This window comes from Podarcis bocagei, assembly GCF_964188305.1.
Source record: "Podarcis bocagei genome assembly, chromosome: 10".
Classification (NCBI taxonomy): domain Eukaryota; kingdom Metazoa; phylum Chordata; class Lepidosauria; order Squamata; family Lacertidae; genus Podarcis; species Podarcis bocagei.
In genome coordinates this window covers 67120832-67148144 of record NC_138135.1, presented here as the reverse complement: position 1 = coordinate 67148144, position 27313 = coordinate 67120832, and the positions used below count along the sequence as shown (strand labels likewise).

Below are 27313 nucleotides of genomic sequence, written 5' to 3'. Positions count from 1 at the left end.
ATTGTACATCTCTGAATGTTGTTTATCTCGATATTCTGCAGAAGCAAATATGGATAGCAGCCGCATATTTGCACTGGAAAGATTGATTCATTTTTAAAGCTGAATTTTTCATACAAGAGTAATGCTTTCTAGTGTCCCTGGAGTCACAAAAACAATGGCAAATATTAACTTCTGTTTAACCAATACTTTATCAATGTAATCACGTGGACTAGAATGATCACAAGGGCAAATTTTGAGAATGAAAGAACAGAGTGAGCTGGGGTTAAATATTAAAATTTGCTATGGGTTGCAGTCAGGATTACACGAGCAGAAGGCAGGTTCATAGAATAAATCCTTCTATCCCCCTTCTTCCCTCTGCAGCTGTTATGGCAGTGCAGAAATTGATGCCCCAATCTTTGCTATACCAGTTTATAAAACTGTACACTTCCTATCTATTATTGGTCTTCTAGTGAGAGAGACCCATGCAATAACTATTTCTAAGTTTCGACTGAGGAGTGTGTAAGTAGTAAACATGATAAATATTGGAAACCAAACACAATCATACATAATATGAAAGAATTATTATAATACTCATATTATAAAATAATTGTTCTATTTGTGTTTTTAACATCTAGCATGAACAAAGTATCAGCATTATTTTTAAAACAAGGAGTACTTTTTTTAAAAAAAGGAATGCACTTTTGCATTTTGCAATTCTGCTTTATTTATCCATAAAATGTTTCCGCAGCTTGAGGTTGAATCCTGTAAGACAGAAGTCCTGTTTTGGGGGGACAGGGGGCGGGCCCATGTGGAGGACTCCCTGGTCCTGATTGGGGTAACTGTGACCCTTAAGGACCAGGTGCACAGCCTGGGAGTCATTGTGGACTCACAGCTGTCCATGGAGTTGCAGGTCAATTCTGTGTCCAAGCAGCTATCTACGAGCTCCATCTGGTACGCAAACTGAGACCCTATCTGCCCACAGACTGTCTCGCCAGAGTGGTGCATGCTCTGGTTATCTCCCGCTTGGACTACTGCAATGCGCTCTACGTGGGGCTACCTTTGAAGGTGACCCAGAAACTACAACTAATCCAGATTGTGGCAGCTAGACTGGTGACGTGGAGCGGCTGCCAAGATCACATAACACTGGTCTTGAAAGACCTACATTGGCTCCCAGTATGTTTCTGAGCAAAATTTAAAGTGTTGGTGCTGACCTTTAAAGCCCTAAACGGCCTTGGCCCAGTATACCTGAAGGAACATCTCCACCCCCATCATTCAGCCCAGACACTGAGGTCCAGCTCCTGGGGCCTTCTGGTGGTTCCCTCACTGCGAGAAGCCAAGTTAAGGGGACCAGGCAGAGGGCCTTCTCGGTTGTGGCACCCACCCTGTGAAACACTCTCCCACCAGATGTCAAAGTGAACAACAACTACCAGACATTTAGAAGACATCTGAAGGCAGCCATGTTTAGGGAGGTTTTTAATGTTTGATGTATTATTGTATTTTTAATATTTTGTTGGAAGCCGCCCAGAGAGGCTGGGGAAACCCAGCCAGATGGGCGGGGTATAAATGTTGTTGTTGTTGTTGTTGTTGTTGTTGTTGTTATTGTTTTGCTTGCCTTTTTTTTTTTTTTTTTTTTTTGCTTTTGCCAAATGTGAAACCACCTTGGATTTTTTTAAAGGAAAAACTAAGAAATCAGCGCTCTGTGTTTCCCATTGATTTCTGTCCCTTTATAATACACATCAAAATGTGTGAACAATGTGACAGGCTTTAGCTGTCAATCAGGAATTTCATTATGTGCATCTATGACATCAGGTGCATATCTAACAAGAGCTTTGATTGGCAGGAGAAATAATCAATTCATATCACGTCCATGTCTATCAGTAACTGATATTCCAACACATGGATTTTATTTATCAGCCAGGTATTTTTTATTTTAAATTGTTAAAATTTGATTGCTTGTCAAGGGTAGATGGGTGGATGAATGGATGGATAGACAGATGAAGCTTTCAACCTAGATCTGCTTTCCCCCTCATAAATCTGTTGCAACATTGTAAACTTACAGAAACAAAATAGTTTTGCTAGCTCTGTGGGGTGGGGGATGCGTGTGTTATTCTTGTGGGAAGGGATTGCATATAGTTCTTTTAGTACAACACATTTGATGGATAAATGAAAGCAATAAACAATGTACTGCAGTCACACAATCAATCTATCAATCAATCAGTAGCTGAACTGGGTTAAACACAGTCATACACAAAAAAGAGCCACAAAAATGCAAAATAAATAGCAAAAACAGACAGACCTCAATGTAACACTCCAAACAGAAGTGTGGCACTCAAAACAGAGCATGTTTGGCTTCTGGGGAAAAAAAAATTCAAACCAGAACACTTACTTCCGGGTTTGCAGTGTTTGGGTTCCAAGTTGTTTGAGTACCAAGGTTTTTTGAGAACCAAGGTACCACTGGGGGTTACAGCTGTAAAAGATTAAGTAAAAGAAAAGAATAAGGGAAAAAATTGGTAAAATTAAGTTTTGTTAGGATTTGCTGAAATAATTTTGGAAATTGGGATGTAGAAAGGGGAGGTATGGGGAAGTCGATGAAGTAAGGTTTAAGGAAAAAAAGGATATGAAATTATACATGTTTGTTTGTTTGTTTGTGTGTTTGTTTGTTTGTTTATGTCTATTAAAACTTTGTAAAACCAATAAAAATTTCATATAAAAAAAAAGAGAACCAAGGTACCACTGTACTGCTAAAAACATTCCTGCTTAGAGAAGCCTCCCCAGATCCTTCGAAAGTAGAAGTAATTTTAATCTGTTTCAGTAATTTAACTTTTGCATGCTTCAACGTAGGGTTGTATTTCCCCTTCTCTTGATTTCACTGTTTTTATCTTTAAAAATCACTTTGAGGTTTCATTTACAATCAAACAGTGTATGCGTTTTATGAAATAAATAAACTTGTTCTTTGCTGTATTTTAGCCATAGGAATTTGTTTAAGCTTAGTGCCAGCAGTACAATATCACAAACTGTGTTGATCCCCTTTGGTTTTCTTGGGGGCAGGGGCAGCAAAAATTATTTCACTGATAGCCACAACGAATACCTTTTTTTCCCTTTTTCATATCAGTTTGCATTTTCTGCTTCCTGTTCGCTCAAACAAGTTGGGTTGGGACAGGAACATTTATCAAGGATTCTGGCTCATCCACAGGATGTACCATAGAAGGAATATGATACGGATGCCATCGTTATTCCCCCGTCACTTTATTTTAACATTTTATAGCTTTGTGACATTTTAATGATTTCATTGTACACCACATTGGCATTTTTATGACCTGTCGATGTATGAATATTCTTTTAGAATCTTGCTAACGCTAAGTTAATTTTCTCTGGTGAACGTTTCGAGATTGCCTGGGTCCTCCCACCTTGAATTCCATTTTGGGAGAAAGACGAGATATAAATACCATAAATGAGCTGGTTTGTTGACTACCCCTATGCTGCCTTGGATTTGAAAGTGAGGTAATAGCACTAGAAGTTGAGTGAGCTTATCAAAAACCTGTTTTCAGAGTTGTTCAAGAGTATATAGACTTCTTGGAAGATTCCAGAATAAGAGGTGGGTCTAGAGGATTAAGATGAAAAGACTGATAAGAAAGAGGAGAGGTTCCAAGAATGACTCATAATTGGAGCTTGCTCCTAATACCAGAGTGGCGAGGTGGCTAGTCTGACTTATCCAAGCCTATGAGTGACTGGTTAGGATCTCTGTTCCCTTCCTTTCCAAACACCAGGGACAAGGATGTGAAACACCGAGCTTAGAGTGAGGGAATAGCAGCAAGCTGCTTTCGTACATGACTACCAAGTAATGTCTCCTCTGATGGGCAGTGGCTGTCGACTTGCAGATGGCCGGGAGGCCATTCTTAAGGAAATCAGCCCTGAGCGCTCACTGGAAGGACAGATCGTGAAGCTGAGGCTCCAATACTTTGGCCACCTCATGAGAAGAGAAGACTCCCTGGAAAAGACCCTGATGTTGGGAAAGATGGAGGGCACAAGGAGAAGGGGACGAAAGAGGATGAGATGGTTGGACAATGTTCTCGAAGCTACCAGCATGAGTTTGACCAAACTGCGGGAGGCAGTGGGAGACAGGAGCGCCTGGCGTGCTCTGGTCCATGGGGTCACGAAGAGTCGGACATGACTAAACGACTAAACAACAACAATTGCACACACAGAATAGGCGTGAGGCTTGTGAAGTCATGCTACAGCTACAGATTTATTAAACATAAATCAGAACAAAGAAACATGTCGTCTCTCTCTCATGTCGTCTCCGAGAGAACAGCAAAAGCTATGCACAAACGGAAGATCCCAGCATACTGAGCTGGAATGTAAACAGACATGTGACACGCAACAATCTCATGCCTATTCCTTAAGGTGAAATGGAAATGTCAACAATGGCTCTCCTGGGGTTTTAGGCAGAGATCTGCTCCCGCTCCCTCATCTTTTGAACGGGAGATGCCAGAGATTGAGCCTGGGACCTTCTACACGGGAGGAATGCTATGCCCCTGAGCTCTTGCTCCTCCCAAATGCGATGTGAAACAGGTAGCTGCCTTAAGAGAGCCACAGCTTAAAACTGGCAATTTTTCTTGCTACTTTGACTCCTAGTACTTTGCCTCTTCTCTCCCATGCTCCTTCGATACCTCCACTAGCTGTTTCCTCTGGCTCCCATTAACTCTGACATGCTCAGCATATTGGCAACAAAGCAAGATGTCCCAAAAAACCTGATCCCTGTAGTGGTTTCTGCTGGCATGTCAGAGATCAGTTTAAATTTTACTTTGCTTCCAGTACACTAATTGAATACAGCAGAGCGGAACAGCAGGGGATGGAAACAGAGCACAGTGATTCCTGACAAAGATTTCTCTCTAGAGGAAAGCATTCAATTAACATCCCTTGTTAGACAGCAAAAACTAACTACCCTGAAGCTATCTGACTCTTATTTGTTCTTTCCCTGAAAACTAGGATTTCAACAGTTTGGGAGATATTCTCTTCGGAGTTTTGAAATCTCATGCAAGCCCTTGTGGCCTAGCTTATTCATGCTAGGTGGTCAGCTGATTTAGATATAAATTGGAAGTGTTAATTTGAAACAGGCCAGTGGTTTCATAAACTTTGTGCCTTCAGGAAACTTTACAGAGAGAAATATCTGAAGCAGGCCGGTGGTTTTATCAATATTCAGGAGACTTTGCAAACGGAGTTCTCATGGTTGCTGACACATTTTAGCGTATAAATTCATATAAAAGGTGGGGGGACAGAAAGTACAAAAACCTGATAAATACGTGTGTGCACATGTTCACATGTTCTGTCTTAATCCTGTTCTCCTAATTGTAGCCCAGTTTAAGTGTCATAGCATTTTCAAAACAGAGTTGGGTGTTTTGCTTTGTTCAGATCTTCAGAGGAAAGGGATTTCACTCTCTTTATTAAATAAATAAGTAAGGGAACAAATCGCTATCAACCCTGTATTAATATCCTTGCTATTCATGCTTCACATGTAAACAGTAAGTGCAAGAAGTCCTTATTAGTCAAAGCTAAATACAGTGGTGCCCCGCAAGACGAATGCCTCACAAGACGGAAAACTCGCTAGATGAAAGAGTTTTCCGTTTTGGAGGTGCTTCGCAAAACGAATCTCCTATGGGCTTGCTTCGCAAGACGACAATGTCTTGTGAGTTCCTGCGGGTTCCCCCCCCCTTTTTCTAAGCCGCTAAGCCGCTTATCAGCTGATCCGATCAGCAGATAAGCCGCTAATAGCGCTAATATCACTAATCCTCTAATCCGTCAATGGACTTGCTTCGCAAGACGAAAAAATCGCTAGACGAAGAGAATCACGGAACGGATTCTTTTCGTCTTGCGAGGCATCACTGTATCATGGTTCAGTACAAGGAATTAAGTACAGTGGTACCTTGGTTCTCAAACACCTTGGTACTCAAACAACTTGGAACCCAAACAATGCAAACCCAGAAGTAAGTGTTCCGGTTTGCGATTTTTTTTAGAAGCCGAACGTGCTCCATTTTGAGTGTTATGCTTCCCTTTTGAGTGCCAGAGTGCATGGAAACGCAGTTTACCATCCCACCACAGTGGTACCTATTTATCTACTTGCACTGGCGTGCTTTCAAACTGCTGGGTTGACAGGAGCTGGGGCAGAGCAACGGGAGCTCACCCCATCGTGGGGATTCAAACCACCGACCTTCTGATCGGCAAGCCCAAGAGGCTCAGATCACAGCCCACCCTAGTGTATGACGTGATCCTACTATATATTTGGATTCCCCACCCATGAATGTTCACAGGGGATTTCCAGTTACTGTTGTTCTTACTTAGAGTATGTACCTGTGGTGTATAATGACAGTTTGTGGCATTATTTCTGTCAGTATTTCTATCTGGGGGAAATTATACAGGCAGTCCCCAGTTTGCCCAGGGGTTACGTTCCAAGGCACAGTGCACATGGATGACGTCATGTATAATTGAAACCCATTGATAAAGATTGTAAACACCCCATTCTGTCCCACCTCCACCCCTATTCTGCCCCTTTAGTGATGTTTCAGTGACGTCTTTATGACATTTCTGGGCCACTTCCGGGTTTAGTGCAATGTGCATATACATGACCGCGCACATATTGAACATGCATAGACAGGGGCTGCCTGTACTGTATGGGGAGAGAAAAGCCTCGCTAGAGCAGATAACCACATGGCTATGCTTAAAACCCCAGCCATCATATCTTCCTGTGGCATAGATCTATCACTACGATAACATTGACTTCAAAGTTATCAACACACACATAAAGAAAAACGCCTTGTTTGCAAAGGAATAATTCATACCCAACACTTGATGAAGAAGGAGAGGAAGTTGTCAGGGTTGCTTGCTTCAGACAGACAATAATATGAACGAATGCTGGTCGTGCCCAGAAATTAAAAAATTCTGGGACACGTTCTACGAGGAAATGAAAAAATTACAAAAAATTACATTTCATAAAAAAACCAGAATCATTCCTTCTTGGAATTCTAACTGATAATATTCCAAAAGAAAGATTAAAATTATTTTTCTATGCAGTGACGGCGACTAGGGTATTAATAGCCAAGTATTGGAACAAGTGAAATTAAATAGTCCAGAAGGAATGGGATTGTCTAAATACCTACCTATCGAGTCAAGGTTCAACAACCAATGTTTGGCTGTGCTTAGAATAAACCCATAAGTGGGAAAATGTCTCCTTATACCAAGATAAGGAATATATTGAAGCACAGAGAAATTGTACTAGTTATAGGAAATGAACCACCATGAGGTCGACAGAAGTCGAAATCAATAACCAAAAGTGTAATAGAAAGAGATTCACCCCAGAAGAGTCAGTATTCAGGTAAAGAATAGTCTGGGATGACTATTATAGTTACCTTGTATTGTACTTAATTTTTTACTGTTTGCGTTTGTTCTGTTTTCTTTTTCTTTTTCTTTCCTTTTCTTTTCCCTTTTCTTTTTCTTTGCTTTTTCCTTTCCTTGTGTATTCAGTAGAAATGTCTATATTCTTTGTTTCATTTGTAACTGTATAATAATTCAATTTTTTTAAAAAAAAAAATCTAACAAATATGGATGAATGCATTCACTGGATCTGTAAAATCCACAAACCGGAGCCAAATAGGTTCCAAGCAAGACATGCAATTCGTGCATGTCAGCTGCTTCCAGCACTTATGAGCCCATATCAGTTTAACAGCCTTTACAGGAGAGGTCAGCGTGGAGGTTAAGCCAACAAAGGATCCATCTTCATTGATTGCACCTCTTCAGAGATGGATCTTGTGTGCTGGCTCTGCTGGCCCCTTTCTCCCTTGAACTTGGGGCAGCTTATTTTGAGCGAGGACCATATGATTACTCATCTGTCATTTCAAGATCTCTGACCTGGAGTGTCATAAAGACTTTTTTGTATTGTTGTGGTGGAATTTAATTATGGTCACATTGGCTGTGCTCGCAAGGAACACCCACACACATACCCTTCGTCTAACACAACTGCAAGGAAGGATTTCGAAGCTTCTGCTTCCATTTTCGATTAACCATAGCTTGCCTTTTCATCCATATCTGGATAAACTGTGATTAATCTGACCTATGGTTTGTTGAAACAAGCCAACTTCATACCTCATTTGATGAGCTGACCTGTTTCAGGAACCATAGTTAAGATCAACCACAATTTAGGGTTCAGAAATGACATGAAAGTGTGTTTAATCTGAAATGGAAGCAACACCATTCAATCTCCTTATAGTTGTGCCCAAGGAGAAGGGTCATGCTATACATTGGTTAAGCATTTTATTGAAATGGAGCATTGATGTATTGTCAAAGTGTGTTCTCCCTGAAATGAGAGCACGTGTTGCGGTGGGGTCTGCCAGGCCAACCCTCTGTTGCCAGGCAGGTAAAATTGTGATGGCCTGGGGCAACGAATGGATGGCCGGGTTGCTGCGGCAAATTGCATGTAGCAATTGGGGGGGGGGGACCAAAGGCTTTAAATAGTGGGGCACTCAGCTTTTGCTTTCTCTTTCGCTGAGTGCATCGGATCACCCGCCCGCTCGCCCTGAGTTCCAGTTTACCTTGCTATGCCTGTCATGGGGTCGTCTGCCGTTGGGGCAGGGGCCTAGTAGGAATTTTGTCCATTTGGCTGATTGGCTGGTGCCATTTGGTTTTTGCCTACTACTTAGCAATTCGTCACAACTTGTAAGGTTGCGGTTAGGCATTGGTTATAAAAATTGGTGGAGGAGGGGTAAGGATAGGCTGGGCCTGCCCGTCCAATGGTGGTGTGGAAGGGAATTCCGTTAAAGGAATCCTGGGGCTTGCCACGATTTTGTCCAATCCCTGAAATGAGACCAGGGCCGGCAAGCCTTAGGGAGCAGGTTGGGTGAGCAGTGAGGGACTGTCACTCAGCTCAACTGATCCCCAATATTGTTTTCCTTTCACTGGCTTCTGAGGGAGTTCGGAAAGTCAGTTCTGTCCCAGGTGGGGGGACAGATAGTCATAGCCAATGCCTAAGCAACCACTCACAGATGATGTATTTTAATAAAGTTGTGGCCAAAATTAAGCCAAAAACCTTAAACAAAAAATATGTGTGATTTGTGAATTATTTTGAGGGGTGGCTTGGGGACTCCACACACAAGCAACTCTTGTAGACAGGAAAACGTGAACTATAAGCTGATTTTTTTCCTCTTTTCTTGTCCACAGCACGCATTATAAAAACAAAACAGTGGTGTGAAATGCTTCCATGTTTAGAAGGAGAAGGCTGTGATTTGCTAATCAATAAATCAGGCTGGACCTGTACACAACCAGGTGGGAGAATAAAGACAACTACGGTAAGCCTTTTCTGTTCTTTGTATACCTTTGCGTTCCACCTAAACTTTTCACTCATCAAACAGGTGTTTAGCCATAAATCCCACACACAAACACACCATTAATATGTGTGTGGAATCCAATATGCTTAGGTATCTGTCAGTATTTATAAGTTATGCTTGGCCATTGTCATGTGTACCCTGGAACTTGTCGCCTTGCCTGCTACATGTGGGGTGGCCTTTGAAGACAGCTCAGATATTTCAGATAGTCCATAGTGTGGCACCAGAGCTTCTGTTGTATATAAGACTCTGGAAGCATGTGACACCAGTTTTATGTAAGTGGCTAAATTCAGAGTGGTGCTTTTCCTCTTATACCTAAATAACTGGATCTTAGGCACCTTCTCCTATATTTGTCCCCTTGAGATGTTGCCTAAGGCATCACCACTGTTTGAAATAAGGTTTTCTGTTACTGGAAATCTGTCGGTTTGGGTGCTAGGATCTGGATTATGAAAGTCTGACCCTAGAAAGCCTTACAAGGTCCACGCTGTTAGATTTCTAGGCATTCAGGGAAGTCAAACCGGTGGCTGGCTTTTTCCATAAGAAACTTTTAGATGAAAATTTGAGTTCTTTTTTGAGCATTCTCGACGTGTTCAGTGAAACTTTTAATACGGTTTTATGATGATTTTGATCTCTTTTTTATTTTGACTGTAAGCTGTTCTTGAGCACTTTCAGGTGGGAAACTGAAATATAAATGTAAATATAAATCAATTAATGCAAATAATTCAGACCAGGAAAGTTTAAGGAAAATGTCACTGTATCAAATATGTGGCTGAAATCATTCTCTGAGTTATGCATTTGGCAAGACCATATTTCTGTCTTTACACCTCACTTCCCACCTGATCCTGGCTGTCTATCAGATGCCTAATCACCCTAAGCAGCTTACACAGCTTAGTTTCACTAGACCAGGACAATATTCATTGGCAGCCTGCTCCCCCTTCCCCAGGAAATTTACTTGAGATGCACTTCCTTTGATTGTTGTTCACTCATGTTTGTATTCCTGATCCCACTGGTTCCATGCCATATTTTGTTGCTGAACTAATCAGAGAAAACTGAATCATCATAATATGTGAAGAGAAACCAGCATTAGAGTCTAAAAATAACAAGATGACTGTAATTTGCAAATTTGCAAGTGTATAAACCCCCAGGGATGTTGCAGTGACTTTAAAGTATGTCAGTGTGCCCCACTTTTTAAGGTCAAACTAGACATGGGCATTAACCCATGTTGTTTGGCCTTCTGTTTTCTTCCTTTTTGTTTTTCACAAATAATGGGTGATCTGGATTTGGAACAGTGGCATGGGGAGAGGCCTTAAATCTTTGACTGCTGCTGTGGTTTCATTCAGGATTGTGCAATGTGAAGAAGGTCCCCATCAATCCAGAGACATGGAAGTTCTAGACATGTCTTGCACCCAACTGGTGAATCACCAAGCAGAGTACACCTTCAGTTGCCTGACCTCCCAGGAAATTGGCAATTTCCTTGTTTTTATTTCCCAGCACATATTTATTGAGTCTTGGGGACGTGGAGGGCCTGTATGTTCTATGGCTGGTGGACTGTGTTTGGCTTGGTGTTCACATTGTACAAGCTTTCTTTTATCCCTCCGAAGCAGCAGGGGTGGTGGTAAGCAGTAGCAGCACTGTGCATATTGGGACTAGGATGGAGTGGGCAAGGTACAAGCAATAATGTCAAGGGAGCTCTGGATTGACAGTGGCAGCCCTGGAGGCGTGTGCATATATTGCCACCACCAAAACTGAACTCACCTAATCTCACCACTGCCATGCCCCTTCATCTTCCTGGTGAGTGTACCACTACCACCAGGAAAACTCTACTGCTTGTTCCCAGAGAATGTTATGTACAGTATCTTTTCCCCCCAATGGACTATTAATTATATATTGTGGTTTCACTCATTGGTCTTTATTATGGCTTGAGTTCCACAAAGATTTGCCCCCCATAGTATTGTGAGCTGTGCTTGTTAACTGTATCATAAATGATCTAGAGTAAGGGATGAGAAGCAGGGTTTCCTAATGATGTAAAATTGTTCAGGGTAGCTAAAGCAAATAAGAATTGCAAGGAGCTCCAAAAGGATCTCTCCAAACTGAGTGAATGGGCATTAAAATGGGCAAATGCGGCTCAACGTAAGCAAGTATAAACTGATGTACACTGGGGTAAAAAAAAAAAAAAATCCCAATTTTACATGTACTGTATGCTGCTGGGGTCTGAATTTGTGCTGGCTGACCAAGAATGAGAGAGACAGTGGGGTCATAGTGTATAACTTGATTAAGACATCAACCTGGTGTGTGATATCTGTGAAAAAGGCAAATGCCATCCAATGGATCATCCAGAAAGGGTCTTAACAACTAAACTTTTATTTATCATAATGGTGTTATACAAATCTATTTTGTGACTACACTTGGAATACTGTGTACAGTTCTTGTCTCCTCACCTCAAAAAGGATATTTATATGTTGGGAAAAGGTACAGAAAAGGGCGACCAAAATGATCAAGGATTTGGTTCCAACATTTGGGGTTGTTTAGTTTAGGGTAAACAGGAGAGCAGCTTCTCCTTTTCACGTTTCAGGGATATAACTTGGCAGTGTTTTCAAAGCAAAAAATGCACTATCCTGTTGGTGTTATAGGGGAGATTAATTTTAGCACCAAAGTGTATATATATTGTCAATGATCCATCACTACTTAATTGTTACTTAATTAATTCCTTCTTTTACATGATGCGATTATAAGGCATGGAGCTTAACAGAACATTCATGCTCCAGTTCCTCAGCAGCTAACCTTTTTCAACTTCTGCGATTTTACTGCTAAATTGGCTGAAGTGGGAAATTAAGGAGTATGAAGAAGCTAAAAGAGAGCTCACAGTAGATAAAGGGTGTAATTACTCTGACACAGAGCTCAGTGCTTGGCTAGTAAAATTTACTAAGGATCCAGCTTCACCAAGGGATGTGACTTTCTTAATAGAGTTTACTTACACACAGAGCAACTTAGCATCCCCCACTATTAATATAAATGACATGCTGGTTGGGTGGGAAAGGTAATTTGTTCCTTACCATCAGCTTTATTATACTGTAGTTCGTTTCTACTAACTGAAATCCAAGTGAATTTCTTTTGCTACTATTCCGTACAAGCCCAGACCCAAATAAATAAATCTATGGGCTCAGTTAGATCAAACAAAGGGAGTTGCCTCCATACTTACCTCCATCCTAAATGGTGGTAGATTTGGAAATAAACAGGTTTTTCTTACCATTTTATATCAGTAACCAGTTATCTGAATATGGGGGTGGGTGTCAGCAAATCTGCCAGAACTATAATCCTACTTCAAAAAGTGACTTCACCTGTAAAACGTTTTCCCCCAATGCCAATTACTATAAAGGAGCAATAAGTATCTCCATGAAATAATGGAAAGGGAGAAAGAAAGAAAAATGTATCTGATATAAGGCCCAAATGGATAGCTGCTACAATCCTGGAATAAATCTCAGTCTGATCACACAAATATTTGCATTGGTATCCCATACCCTCCAACATCCCACTGATCAAAATCAAGACACTCATTTTTTTTGGTCCCAAGCTCTCGTGGGAGCTAGAGGATTCGTGCCACAGCACTGGCCAAAAAATGAGACATTCCAGGATCCAATCAGAAGCCAGGATGGCTCCTGTAATTCTAGGGTGTCCTGCTTAAATTGGAATGGTTGAGGGACCTGCCATCCAATCTGAAACTCAATGGCGCAATAGTTCTTTTGGATGGATGGGGGCCTGAACTAACATCACATAGCTCTTCCTGGGACAATGGTTCAATGACTACTGGTGTGTGTGTGCATGAGAGAGAGGGGAGAGAGAAAGAGAGAGAGAGAGAATCCTTCAGCTCAGTTATAAATGGCATGCTTTGCATTTCAAAGGTTTAATCCCTAGCAGAGGCGTAGAAAAGTCAAGTGGTACCCTGTGCAGAAAATTTCTTGTCACCCCCCACCCATTGATTTTTATTTTGTCTTTTGCCTGCAAAAATGGTTTTATGTTATTTCATATTTTCTTACAAAGGAATGTGGATTCTGGGCCCCTGATAACAAGTAGGTGACTGTGGACAGATACCTAAATCTACAGGATGGATTGCGTTTTGGCTCCACTGAATTGAAAGTTCAGCCTTCACAACATGTGAAAACGGCCAAGTAAACAGTTATTTTCGTGGAGGAGGGTCAAGATATTAACTGATATGCATGAAATTTCAGATATAGCTATATAATCCCTAGTGTAGTAAGATAAGAGCTTTGGAGCAGGCATTTTTTTTTAAAAAAAAGAAGTTTTTTATGAACCGCCCTAGTAGGGCAGTAATTGTTCTTTGATAGTTTGTCACCCCCCTCCATGATGGCACCTGGGGCGAACCCTCTGCCCCCCGCCCCCCTTCCAATGCCCCTGATCCCTAGTGTTGTTGTTGTTTAGTCGTTTGGTCATGTCCGACTCTTGGTGACCCCATGGACCAGAGCACGCCAGGCACTCCTGTCTTCCACTGCTTCCTGCAGTTTGGTCAAACTCATGCTGGTAGTTTCGAGAACACTGTCCACCATCTCGTCCTCTGTGGTCCCCTTCTCCTTGTGCCCGCCATCTTTCCCAACATCAGGGTCTTTTCCAGGGAGTCTTCTCTTCTTCTCTTCTCATGAGGTGCTGATCCCTAGTATCTTCAGCTTTTTTTATATACTGCAAACCTTGGTTCCCGAACGGCTTAGTTGCCGAACAAATCAGCTCCCGAACGTTGCAAACCCACAAGTGTTCAGGTTTGTGAGAGTCTCTTTGGAAGCCTAACATCTGACACGGCTTCCATTTGAGTACAGGAAGCTCCTGCAGCCAATCGAAAGCCACACCATGGTTTTCAAATAGTTTTGGGAGTCCAACGGACTCCTGGAACGGATTAAGTTCGAGCACCAAGGTACCACTGTATACAACTGTATATGGTCTCTTATCATGTCAAATTATCTTCAGTTCTTCACTCTTTTCGTGTGTGCTTTTTGGGTGGAGATTAGTTTATAAAGTGGCATTAGCGCAATCCATCAACCAGTTCAAAAAGGGGGGGGGGAGCACCAAAGATCAGCTGTTACAGAAACAAATCTGCAGAGCAATCTGTTGAATTGTTGAGATTAAAATGTCAAAAAGACACTTCCAGTTGCTGGGATAGTTGCAGTATTAACTTGAACCTCTTGCTAATCCTATATATTCATTCAAATCCCCGAAGCTCCATAAAAGAAAGCTACCTCTTTATGTAATATTACTTTAATGATCAGCAAAGGGTGCACCCAAGTCAAAGTATGTAAAAGTGATGAGATATTAATACTAAGTTTGAAAATATTAATTTTTCCCGTTGCCTTTTCTGAGTACAGATGTCCTGCAGGAAAAGCGTTCTGGCCACGGACTTCTAATTTTCATCTGTTCTTCATCCCCTATAGGATTAAGTCGGTTTTCATTGCACATGCATAGATTACAGAGCCAATCAATAATGCCAGTGCAAACTTTTTGCTCCAAGCTTCTGTTTAATAGTATGCTCTTGAAACATTTTATTTTAAAGCTTTCCCCTTCTTGCCCAGAAGTTGTCAGTGGGTGATCAGTACAATTCTCAAGATTAGTAATTAACTGTTACTTATCTAGTAGCTGGTATATGCTACTTATGCTAAATGAAAAAGAAGGACATTGAAGACGAGTCTAGATATAAGCTTCCTGTATAGTTTATTCTAAAGTTTATTCGGTTTCTAAGTATGTGTTTCTTTGAAACTCCCTGTCTTTAATATGAAGCACATGCCTTTGATGTAAGGTCTGTCACACCTGTGGAAAATATTTCTTGTTGCTAAACCTAACCAGGCAAGCAATTTTGTCACTCGCAAGTATTTGTTTTTAAAGTTGTTGGTTTTATATCATTTTGGTTAATTTTATCATCTCTACTATTTCTAAAATCTGCTTTAACATTGTGATGTTAAATGAATGTTATGTAAACCACTTTGAAATTTATTATTATTATTAAGCATTATATAAATATTGTGCATCAAGGCCCTGAGGCCTCCCACATATGTTGAATAATAACACTTGGAAATGGTATTTTAGGTTAATGGGCAAATAAAGGCCACCACTTTTATTGGTTACAGAATGTATTGGCTTAAGCATTGAAATTGAATCGACTACATCTGACTCCTGCCTAAATCTTGCTAAACAAAAGAAAGATACTCTGCACATGCACAGAGGCCTTATGGTCCTTGACAAGTGCTTGGAGTAAGGCCTGGCATTCACTGAAGTGAAACTGGCAAGTCTTGCCTCAAATTTAGCCCTGGAGGGTATTTTATTGTTTTGCTACTTTTATGGAAGTAGCAATTGACCTATCTGATTCAAGTTTGGCCATGGTGTTCCTTCATCTTTTTTTACCTTTATGTGCTTCAAGGTGAGCTCTGATGTTGAAGTCAGGGGGTTGTATCTCATGCTTCTGTCTACCCAAGGGAGCTTATGGGAGCTTCAACTGTAGTCCGCTGTGCTTCCCAAAAAGCTTCTCCTGAATATTGCTTATAATAAGCAATTAAAATATACTGAGAACATGCAGTCTACCCACACCTTTTTATGCGGCAGATGGATTGTGTTGGTGGGGCTGGGGACTACTCCTGTGTGGATGTACACACGTAGATGTTGTAAAACACAATATGGTCTAGGCTTCTGAATGCCAGGCCACTGTCTGAGTCATCTTAAGAATATTCTTCATCTATTGCTGCTGGATTGTGACTTTCAAAGTCACAAAAATTAGATAGATAGATAGATAGATAGATAGATGATATAGATATAGATATAGATATAGATATAGATATAGATATAGATATAGATATAGATATAGATATAGATATAGATATAGATATAGATATAGATATAGATATATGCATTTTAAATACCACAGTTGAAAGCATGACCTACCAATAACACATTTAATCCCTCCTACTGCTAACCTATGAGCTAAAAGCCTTTTAAGGTTTACATTTCTTCCTGAAAGCTGGAGGAGAACTACATAGGCCCACATCTTCTCAAAGATCATTTCATAACCCTAGAGCCAAAGTTGTAAAGGATGGGGGATGTGAATCCTGCATGTGTCCAGATGTTTGAAAATTCCCCAATTTAGATCATCCCTAACCAGCGTGGTCAGGGCTATCTGCAGAAGCTCTAACAAACGTGGCCTGATCAGATGACCAGATTGTAACAAAATGACTAAATAAATAAATAAAATGATGTTATGCCCATGAGAGTAATGTTTAATAACACTTGATCCTTATGAACAGTCCTTTAATTTAGCTTTTCAGCTATCATGGGCCCAGTTGCAGCGCAGCAGCCAGCTTTTTAACCCGGGCCAGTGGACCAGAGGAAACTTTGTCACTCTGGTCTATCTTCCAAACCCCTTTCACTTGGCTGCCCCTGATAGGGCAGTATAAACATTTGGCTTGGCAGGGTTTTAATCTGGCAGTGTGGCCGGACCAGGGCACTTAAAACAGCTGTTAATGGAGAGCCTACTGTGATCCAGTCATATACCAATTTACCTGGGAATACTGAATGCAAGACACTTCTGAGTAGACATATATAGGATTTTGTTCTTGGGTTATGCCTTAATAATTGTAGTTTTTGGTCTGGATGAACATCAAGTGTGTGCTCTTAGTAGCAATCAGTGAAGGAGAAGCCAAGGTTTCTCTTTGCAGGTATTAGGGGGAAAATCAAGTTGCCCACGATGAAGGATTTTTCTACATACATAATATCATATGTATGAAACATAATATCATAGTACAATGCAGCATAGAAAACTTCCATCAGAAAAATGCTCTGCTATCTCCATTGACTACTTGGTTATATAATACATTGGTTGTATACAGTGTTTTAGGATGTTAGTAAATAATATATAATAAGAAGCAGTTTATAGATGTAAAGAATGCATAAATAAATAACCATCAGTATTATTTTATGAAGTAGTATTTATGTTGGCATAGGGGTGTGGGTGGCGCTGTGGTCTAAACCATAGAGCCTAGGGCTTGCTGATCGGAAAGTCGGCGGTTCGAATCCCTGCGATGGGGTGAGCTCCCGTTGCTTGGTCCCAGCTCCTCCCCTCCTAGCAGTTCGAAAGCATGTCAAAGTGCAAGTAGATACATAGGTCTATTTATCCGGCAGGAAGGTAAAAGGTGTTTCCGTGTGCTGCTTAGTCATGCTGGCCACATGACCCAGAAGCTGTCTGCGGACAAACGCCGGCTCCCTCAGCCTATAGAGCGAGATGAGCGCCACAACCCCAGAGTCATCCACGACAGGACCTAACAGTCAGGGGTACCTTTACCTTTATTTATGTTGGCATTAAGCAACCTATGGTATAAAACAGATTTAAAATAAAAAGTCAACAAAAGAAACAGACCAAAAAGAGAGAGGAAAACACACTTTACCCCTCAGACAAGCCAATCCTTTGAACAGCTTGGTTAAAACTCAATACAAAAAGCTGTTGAGAGCACAAAATTAGCATGTACTAAACAGAAAAAGCTAAATCAGATCCAACCCTCATCTATTTTAAGCTGTAAAGCCGGGTTAGCTCTTCCAGACATTGCAGGAGTACAGTTCATGCTAGTCCTGATGATTAGTTATGCAGACTGGGGCTGATGGAAGTTGTAACTCCAATCAAATTTGCGGGGGCACTATAAATTCCCCATTTGTGCTACAAAACAATGTATATTGAGATTCTTGCATTGCAGGGGGTTGGACTAGATGGCTCTCAGTGTCCCTTGGAATTCTACAATTCTATAATTCTATGCATAGTTGTATTAAATGTCACTGTGCAATCATCACAGTATCCTTATATCTGAGCAAATGGCACATTTCACGTTGGCTTAGAACAATTTTTAAGGATGGCACCAAGTACCTAATGGTGATTTAGAGTAAGAAGAATCTGCTTTGCTTATAGATTTCTCTTTGTTATAGCTGCCAAGAAAAGATTTTTTAAAAAATGGGTGAGAGGTTAGAAAGTCTTTGAGGCTAACATGGTATAGAGAAACAATTCTCATTTTATTCTCAAGATATTCAATAGCAGACATTGTTCTGTTTAACCGTTACAGCAAAGAGTGCATCGTGGCTTAAGGTGATATTCTGTGGACCAGTGACTGCATTTTGTCCCTAGTAATTTACTTCAGCCCCCTCCCTGCCAAACAACAACAGCAACCTATCACTATCACAGATTCAACATTGACTTTATTTTATTGCTGAAAATTCAAACTTTATTTCAGATTCCAGTCACCTGACTGAGAAAGCCAACAATGTCAGAAATCCAGAATACTTCATTTCCAAGCTCTCTTCCCTGCTTGATAGCTCAGATTATGGGAAATGCTAGTTGATAACACCAGAGGTGTCTGTGACAGTAAATTCTTGAACTATAATAAATGATGCATTTGGTACTGAAGATTTCATTTCATGATATGTATGTTCAATTTCAGGTGGTGCTGGTTGTTTATGTAGTAGTCTAATTACCACAGTGTAATTTTACTGCATTGTATGAGGAGATATGGAATCTCTGTTAATGCTTGATTGGTAAAAGCTCACAAGAGATCCCTTGATATTCCAGTTGCTGAGTGATGAACCATATACTTAATTGCCTCCCATGCAAAAACAACACTGTCACCTCTAGTGACTTTTAACTTCATTGAACCAAGTAAAATGGGCAAGGTTTGCTGATAGAAGGGGGGCAGGTTGATAATTTTGTAAATCTAAGGATTTGGGTCTTTCAGTCAATAGCAATCCTTGTGGAAGGGTAAAACTTTTCAGGGGTGTCTTAATAGGACCTGACTTTAGGAGGAATAAACACCTGGGGAGGGGATGTAGTAGCAACGCAACCTGTTTTTATAAGGTTCAAACAAGAAATTTGCAAGAAACAGCACAATATTACTTGAATAAATAGCAACAATATAATAACAACATTAAACAGCAAGTTGCAATACGTTTATCAAAAATAGCAGCATGCAGTAATTAATAAATAAAAATGCCAGTCATCTATTTTAAAGGACCCCAATATTTAGGGTTGCCATATTTCATAAAGTGAAATTCTGGACACAAAACCTACTCTATTTCTCATCTAGAAGAAAAATTACTCCATGTCATCCCCACCTACCCATCCCCCAACATCTAGGGCACTTTATAATATTACCACCCTCTACCTCTCCTTCCCAAACTAAATAAGATACCTTCAGGTGTGGTTGATGGTGGCATCTTCCATTGTAAACATTTCCAGGGAGGTAGTCATGTTTGGTTCTTGAGCAAAAAAATAATGAATTATCTTGTGACATGCGAAAGCCTAACAAAAGTATGAATGGCATTGGCTTTCATGGACAGATGCACAACATCAGATGCACATGACAAATACAACCCAGAAACATGAGGAGTTAGGAGTCCATCGTGGTTTATTGCAAAGCAAGAGGTTACAGTCGGATCATTCCGTGAAACCTGCAACCCCGCTTGGTGGTTCAGGCAGTGGTATTTATAAAGTTTCAAACAAAGCATTTCAGTTTTCACCAATCATATACGTCATCACCTCATTTCATGTTTAACACACGTGCTCAATAAGCACTGGTAATTTTACTGATTCAGCGTGGTTTCCATCGTATTCTGTTACACTGTGTTAATATACAGTGGATGCTCGGGTTGCGAATGTGATCCATGCGGGATGCATGTTCGCAACCTGCGGCGTTTACAACCCGCAGCTGTGCTTCTGTGCACACGCAGGTTAAGATTCAGTACTTCTGCGCATGTGCAAAGCGTGATTTAGCACTTCTGTGCATGCGCAACCGCTGAAACCTGGAAGTAACCTGTTCTGGTACAGTGGTACCTCGGGTTACATACGCTTCAGGTTACATACGCTTCAGGTTACAGACTCTGCTAACCCAGAAATAGAACCTCAGGTTAAGAACTTTGCTTCAGGATGAGAACAGAAATCGTGCTGTGGCGGCATGGCAGCAACAGGAGGCCCCATTAGCTAAAGTGGTGCTTCAGGTTAAGAATAGTTTCAGGTTAAGAACAGACCTCCAGAATGAATTAAGTACTTAACCCGAGGTACCACTGTACTTCCGGGTTCCGGTGATCCATAAGCTGAAAAAACGCAACCTGAAGCGTCTGTAACCCAAGGTATGACTGTAAATGTTGGGAACCTGTGTTACGTGTAGCCATTTGCACCTTGTAGTAACTTAGGTTCCAGCTTTCATCTATATCTTTGTGATTCACATATTAGCTGTATTCCTGCCCCAATGTGGTGGTGGCGAGGGGTGGGGAGCAACTTGCAAAATCATTAATTTTATAAAGCAGCAGGTTACTATAACTTTCTCTATTAGAAGCACACTCAAGGATTTCCAGGGGCACACATTTTCACATTCCTTGTGGCTCTTTGGGCCACCACCACATTCCCCCCCCCCTTTCAAGCTTAAAGGTGTGAGATTACTTGCAACATTTAATTTGACCCTTAGGTAACTCATTTTGACCCTCTTGGGGCAGTTGGTGGTATTGCAAAAGTAACTGCTTTTGGGCTATGTTTGAAAGCATTTCAGAAACCAAGCAACGGACTAAGGCAAGTTAGCAAGGACTCATGGCCACAACAAGCTCAGCGAGATACACCCATCCTGGAAGATGTATGGTACATTCAGTGGTCTTGGCAACTCCCAGCAGTGGGCCAGTGGAATCACTGGGAGGTTACATTCCTTGAGAGCCAGTGTGGTGTAGTGGTTAAGAGTGGTGGACTCCTAATCTGGTGAACCGGGTTCGCTTCCCCGCTCCTCCACATGCAGCTGCTGGGTGACCTTGGGCCAGTCACACTTCTCTGAAGTCTCTCAGCCCCACTAACCTCACAGAGTGTTTGTTGTGGGGGAGGAAGGGAAAGGAGATTGTTAGCCGCTTTGAGACTCCTTCGGGTAGTGATAAAGCGGGATATCAAATCCAAACTCTTCTTCTTCTTATTCTTGACGCATCTATTTACAGGCCATTCCATTGTTCCTTCCATTTCCTCCACTTTCTGCCACTTTCTTTGCTCAAAGCAGGTTCAAGGACATATTTCACTTTCTTAGAAACTGCTGGTCTGTCCATGGGGAAGGTTTTCCCAGCTCTACGCACGGGGAGCAATGGGAAATGTTGTCACCGCTACTGGATTTCCAGTAGGTTTGGCATTTAATCCACTTTGAGAGACAGCTTTTAAAGAGGGATATAAAATAAATGAAGAAAATAAATAAATCCCAGTACACTGGTACAAACGTACCAAACGTGCCCCTTGCAACCCTCACTAATTTATTGACTCCTAACTATATAAGAGGTCAAAGGAACATTTTCAAATTATCCGTACGATTTTGCTTGAATATTGGTATATATGTTTTTCTCCCCCTAACTTTAATTTGCTCAGAAATGCAAATGAGAAGAGATTGCGAGGTTAGGGAAGTTTTCAGATGTAGTCAATAAAATACAAATTATGCACAATATGGACGTTTCCAAATAGCCAACACATTACATTAGCAAAATTGCAGTGCAGATTCTGTTATGCATTAGTCCATGAATAGCCTCATAAATCTGTGTCTAGAAAGAAATGCTTATTACTAACAAGCATCTCCCCAAAGACCTGTTATTTTTTTAAATAAAAAACCCAAACTTCATTTTGTGCTTACTCAAAGATATAGGATAAGCACACACACACCCTTTCCTGAAATGAATATAACATCAGAGGTTCTCTCAGTTCTGTCTAGAGAAATATGTGATTTTTTTTTTTTTTTTTTACATGGTTCATGCTATTTCATTAGCATGAAAAGTGCTGAGTGGTGTGTTTTGACTAAATACGTTTTCATTACTTCTGTATATAAGTCATCAGTTCTGAACTGACTTTGGATATGTTTATAATGCAAATGATTTCCAACAATCCCAGAATCCCTACTGTGAAATCACACTGTACATGTGATTTTCCTCATGGAATTCTTATGCATATATCCTTGAATTTGTATATTTTCACCTTGAATTCATGTATGAGGGTTTAAAATCTTTAATAACTGAACAACAATCACACAATCTATTGTTGGTGAAAAACTTTAAATACCCTGTGCAGTGATACTTTGGTTGTCAAACTTAATCTGTTCCGGAAGTCCGTTCCAAAACCAAAGCGTTCTAAAACCAATGCACGCTTTCCCATAGAAAGTAATGCAAAATGGATTAATCCGTTCCAGACTTTTAAAAGCAACCCCTAAAACAGCAATTTAACATGAATTTTACTATCTAACCAGGCCATTGATCCATAAAATGAAAGCAATAATGAATATACTGTACTATGAACTAAATAAAACACTATTGTAGATGATAAAAATTAAAATTAAAAAAAATTCTTACCTGTACTGATGATAGTCATAGTTTGGATGGGGGGCTTTTATCCACGTCCGCAGTCACACAATCAATGAATCAATCAATCAATCAATCAATCAATCAATAGCTGAACTGGGATCCACACAGTCACAAAAACAAATTAACTGGAAAAGCCTCAAAACAACAAACGCAAAATAAATAGCACCTCAGAACACTGCAGTCGGAAACCGAAGGCTTGAATAACAATGGGGGGGGGCGCAAATTAGCAACGCAACAGGAAACACAGGGGGACTCAAAACGGAGCACGTTTGGCTTCCAGGAAAAAAAGTTCGAAAACCGGAACACCTACTTCCTGTTTTGTAGCGTTCGGGTTCCAAGTTGTTCATGAACTAAGCTGTTCGAAAACCGAGGTACCACTGTGCATGATTGATCCATCATTTTGGTATCACAGTGCCTTTAGACAAATGGACTTATGTACACAATCCTGCATATGATATATTACAATCGTTTGGGAGTCTTGGGCCATTTTTTAGTAGACCTCAATGCTGTAGCCACCCAGTAATTCCTCACTTGGCTGTCCCATCCCCATGCCACAGCCTTTTGGTTGGACCAATACAAGAACCAGCAACTCCTTGCATGCTGAATATAAGTACCCAGGAGACAGACCCATTCAAGAGGGAATGAAGGAAGGTCCTTACTCAAGCTTGTTTCCATATGTGTCTGTCCATTGGCAATGGAAGATACAGTGGTGCCTCGCAAGACGAAATTAATCCGTTCCGCGAGTCTCTTCATCTTGCGGTTTTTTCGTCTTGCGAAGCACGGCTATTAGCGGCTTAGCGGCTATTAATGGCTTAGCGGCTTTAAGAAAAAGGAAACAAACTCGCAAGAACTAGCAAGACGTTTCGTCTTGCAAAGCAAGCCCATAGGGAAATTCGTCTTGCGGAACGACTCAAAAAAGGGAAAACTCTTTCGTCTTGCGCGTTTTTCGTCTTGTGAGGCATTTGTCTTGCGAGGTACCACTGTATCTGATTCGTGTATATTGTACATGTCACCAAATCATGATTGATACATTTCATGTATCCAGTTTGCCAGTGTGCGTTGTTATATGGAGACATTTTTAATTTTTTTGGTCATTATGGCTATAGTATTCATTTTATACAGCTATCGTTTTAAGTTTTATATTGTATCTATCAAATAGTTATGTACTACTTACATTCACAGGCTACCTTGTCTCCTTTGTATTCATATATTATTGATCAGGGAACACTTACTCTTGTTTCGTTTTTTGTTTTCACTTAGTCGTAAATAATAATTTCAGGATTGGAGTTTCCAGAGAGAATTCAAGTATCTCGTTGCAAAAGTAAAATGTACGAGAGATGATGGAGCCAATGATTTCACAAGGCTGCTATTAAATATACAGTGGTACCTTGGGTTAAGTACTTAATTCATTCCAGAGGTTCATTCTTAACCTGAAACTGTTCTTAACATGAAGCACCACTTTAGCTAATGGGACCTCCTGCTGCTGCCATGCTGCCGGAGCACGATTTCTGTTCTCATCCTGAAGCAAAGTTCTTAACCTGAAACACTATTTCTGGGTTAGCAGAGTCTGTAACCTGAAGCGTATGTAACCTGAAGCGTATGTAACCCGAGGTACCACTGTAAATCTACCAAAATTATTATTATTTTCTAGTGTGGATAGTGTTAACACTTCTAAAGAAACTACCAGGATATGCCTAACATACTTGGAGGTTTAATTTCTCCCCTTACAAATGATGTGAACTTTTTTTTAAGCAGACATTACAATAAGCATATTTTGCGGTAGGGGAGGTTGCACAAAGAGATTTCTTTTTCTAGCTGCTATTCCATATCTCTGTGAAAGCTTTGGTTTTGAAGTTTGATTGTATGGTACTTTGTTTGAATTTCTGCTGTCTTATGTATGTGACCAAAACTGGGACAGGAGGAGGAAACTGTCACAATGTGAAAAAGGTATTTTTGAAGCAAGAAACCTGGAGGTTTCTTTTACTAGATGAAACCAATGGTCTATATTGTCTAATACTATATCCAAAAGTGGCAGTGGTGCCGCCAGAAAAATAAAATACATGCTGAGGGGAACACAAAAGGAGCAAACTCCATTTTGGGAAAGGGCAGGCGTAACATGGTGAAAAGTGCCTTCCCTATAAGGCCCAAGTATTGGTTGTTGTTGATGAGCTATTTCCATGGTGAGGCCCCAAGGCCCATCCCATTTCTTAGATAATGAAACACACAGACACCAATACTTTGGGTTAATGGGGTGAATAAGGCCACAACTTTATTGGTTATAGATGTGAGCAGTATTAGCTTAGGTACTGGAACTGAACCAACTACAGTGGTGCCTTGCAAGACGAAAAGAATCCGTTCCGCGAGTCTCTTCGTCTTGCGGTTTTTTCTGTCTTGCGAAGCAAGCCAATGAGCGGCTTAGCGGATTAGCGCTATTAGCGGCTTAGCGGGTTTAGCGGATCAGCTGATAAGCGGCTTAATGGATCAGCTGTTAAGCGGCTTAGCGGATCAGCTGATAAGCGGCTTAACGGATCAGCTGTTAAGCGGCTTAGCGGCTTAGGATCAGCTGATAAGCGGCTTAGCGGCTTGGGAAAAAGGGGGGGAGGGAAAAAACCCCGCAGGAACTCGCAAGACATTTTCGTCTTGCAAAGCAAGCCCATAGGAAATTTGTTTTGCGAAGCACCTCCAAAACGGAAAACCCTTTCGTCTAGCGGGTTTTCCATCTTGCGAGGCATTCGTCTTGCGGGGCACCACTGTATATCTGACTGCTGCCCATCATGCAGGTAGTCTAGTGAGGGTCAACCACCAGTAGGGGGAGCCCTGTTCATGTAGAGCAATTGTGAGCTCCCCCAGGGATCATGGCATGGCCCTAGCCCATACCCGGGCTTTGGACAAGATCCACATCCCCAGATCCCTTTAACGCAGGCATGTCCAAAGTCCGTTTCAGGGGCCTAATCTGGCCCACTGGTCAGTTCAACTGCCACAGGGGCCAGATTAATTTCCTGGGGCAAAATCCTGAAGAAACCCTTCAATCCTAAAAAAAAAAGCTCAACAACTTTGGGGTAGAAGGTCAACAACCTTGGTTGGTCCTTTGGTCGGCCCCCACAGCCCTTCACTTCATCACATCTGGCCCTCTTTGAAAAAAGTTTGGACACCACTGCTTTAACGGAATACCCTTAAAGAGCAGGAGCAGGTGAAGGCCACAATCCCCAAACCAGGTTTTACCAATGCCTAACTTCCAAACTTTACACGGTTGTGATGATTGCTACAAGGCAGGTGAAATCCACATGGCTGGTGCCAACTTGCCAAGTGGGAAAATTCCCACCCAGCCCCCTCAACAGGTAACCAACCGTGGTCCATAGCAAGGCCAAGATGGTGAACACATGAAAATAGGGCGGGAGGGCGGGAGATCCGACCCAGGAGGAGAAAAGGAGACTGAGCCCCCAGCCGCGCGGATATTTAAACCAGGTAAGCAATGGCCCTGGTCAACTAGACTGGTCGGCCGTGGGGCATGACACAGCCGGGATTCCCAACAATGCAGGCGGCATCGCCACACCCCGTACATGGAGTGTGCTTGTGGCCAGCCTGGGAGGGTGAGCGTTTTTGTCAGAGCTGCTTGGCCCCGTGCAGCACACTTATGGCTACTCACACAACTCTGGGAAGCTCCTAAGCAAGGCATGAAAGTGGCAATCATCTTGTGTTCTTTATTCCTACCCTGTGCTGGTATTCAAGGCATACTGCCTCTCTATATTAGCAAAGCCAGCCCACCCATGTGGCAAGGTGAGGCGGCTGCCTCGGGCGGCAGGATGCAGAGGGGCAGCAGATCCCAGTGTAGATCTTTATTCCCCATTTTTCCTGGTGTAGATTTTGACTCAAAATTCTTCCCTGGTGGGAAGGAAGGCGCCATTTTGAGGTACTTTGGGGGCCAAAATGTCTTGGGCCAGCCCTGTACATAAGATAGACTTTTCACCTGATGGAAAACAATTTAATCTTCTGTGCTCTTAGCAAAGACTTTAACTTTTCAGTTTCATATTTCCCAGACTGTTTGCTTTTTAATGTTTTCTATTAGTTTTTTATTAGCAAACTCTAATGGGATTCAATGAATTGTAGCTGGATGGAAAATAGAGGAAAATCCACTGATATATTTGTTGTACTACAGAAGAAAACAGGTTGCTTCTTTTTAAGCAGAAGGCACAATTCCTTTTCCTTTCCTTTCCTCTCTTTCTTTTTTTTTACCATTGCAGATGTTTGCAGATCTGTGGCATGAGAATTGCTCATGGTAATGATATTCCAAAATATTCTAATCAGTGTTTATTCTGCCACGTTTTATTTTTGTTTGTGTTTGAAGGCAAGCTGGATGCAGAAATCTCTGAAATTGTAATGAAGCAGCTAGATAAAAATAAATGACCAAATGCCTATAATTTGAAAAAATTGTGATAAAATCACTGCCAGTTTATGGAAAGTTGCTTAACCGAGTCTCTGTGTTAAAGAGTTCCGTTTTATTTGACAACAGAAGCACATTCTACAGTAAATTTGGAAAGGCAAGAATGGTTGGGAAATTTCACCTCGGGCCTGCTTAG

The 27313-nt window shown here is 41.3% G+C and overlaps 1 protein-coding gene across 11 annotated transcripts in view; it reads left to right on the top strand.

The window, feature by feature from the left end:
* The window catches only part of TAFA5 (TAFA chemokine like family member 5), a 350020-nt gene that overhangs the window by 266166 nt on the left and 56541 nt on the right, over nt 1-27313 (top strand). For all 11 annotated transcript variants that reach the window (XR_014012543.1, XR_014012544.1, XR_014012545.1 and 8 more), the window contains one exon: nt 9187-9314. Coding sequence is in view for 4 of the 11 variants with exons in the window: in XM_081211865.1 (XP_081067991.1) it covers nt 9187-9314 (128 nt within the window). In the remaining 7 variants the exon portion in view is untranslated. The remainder of the gene's footprint in view (nt 1-9186; nt 9315-27313) is intronic.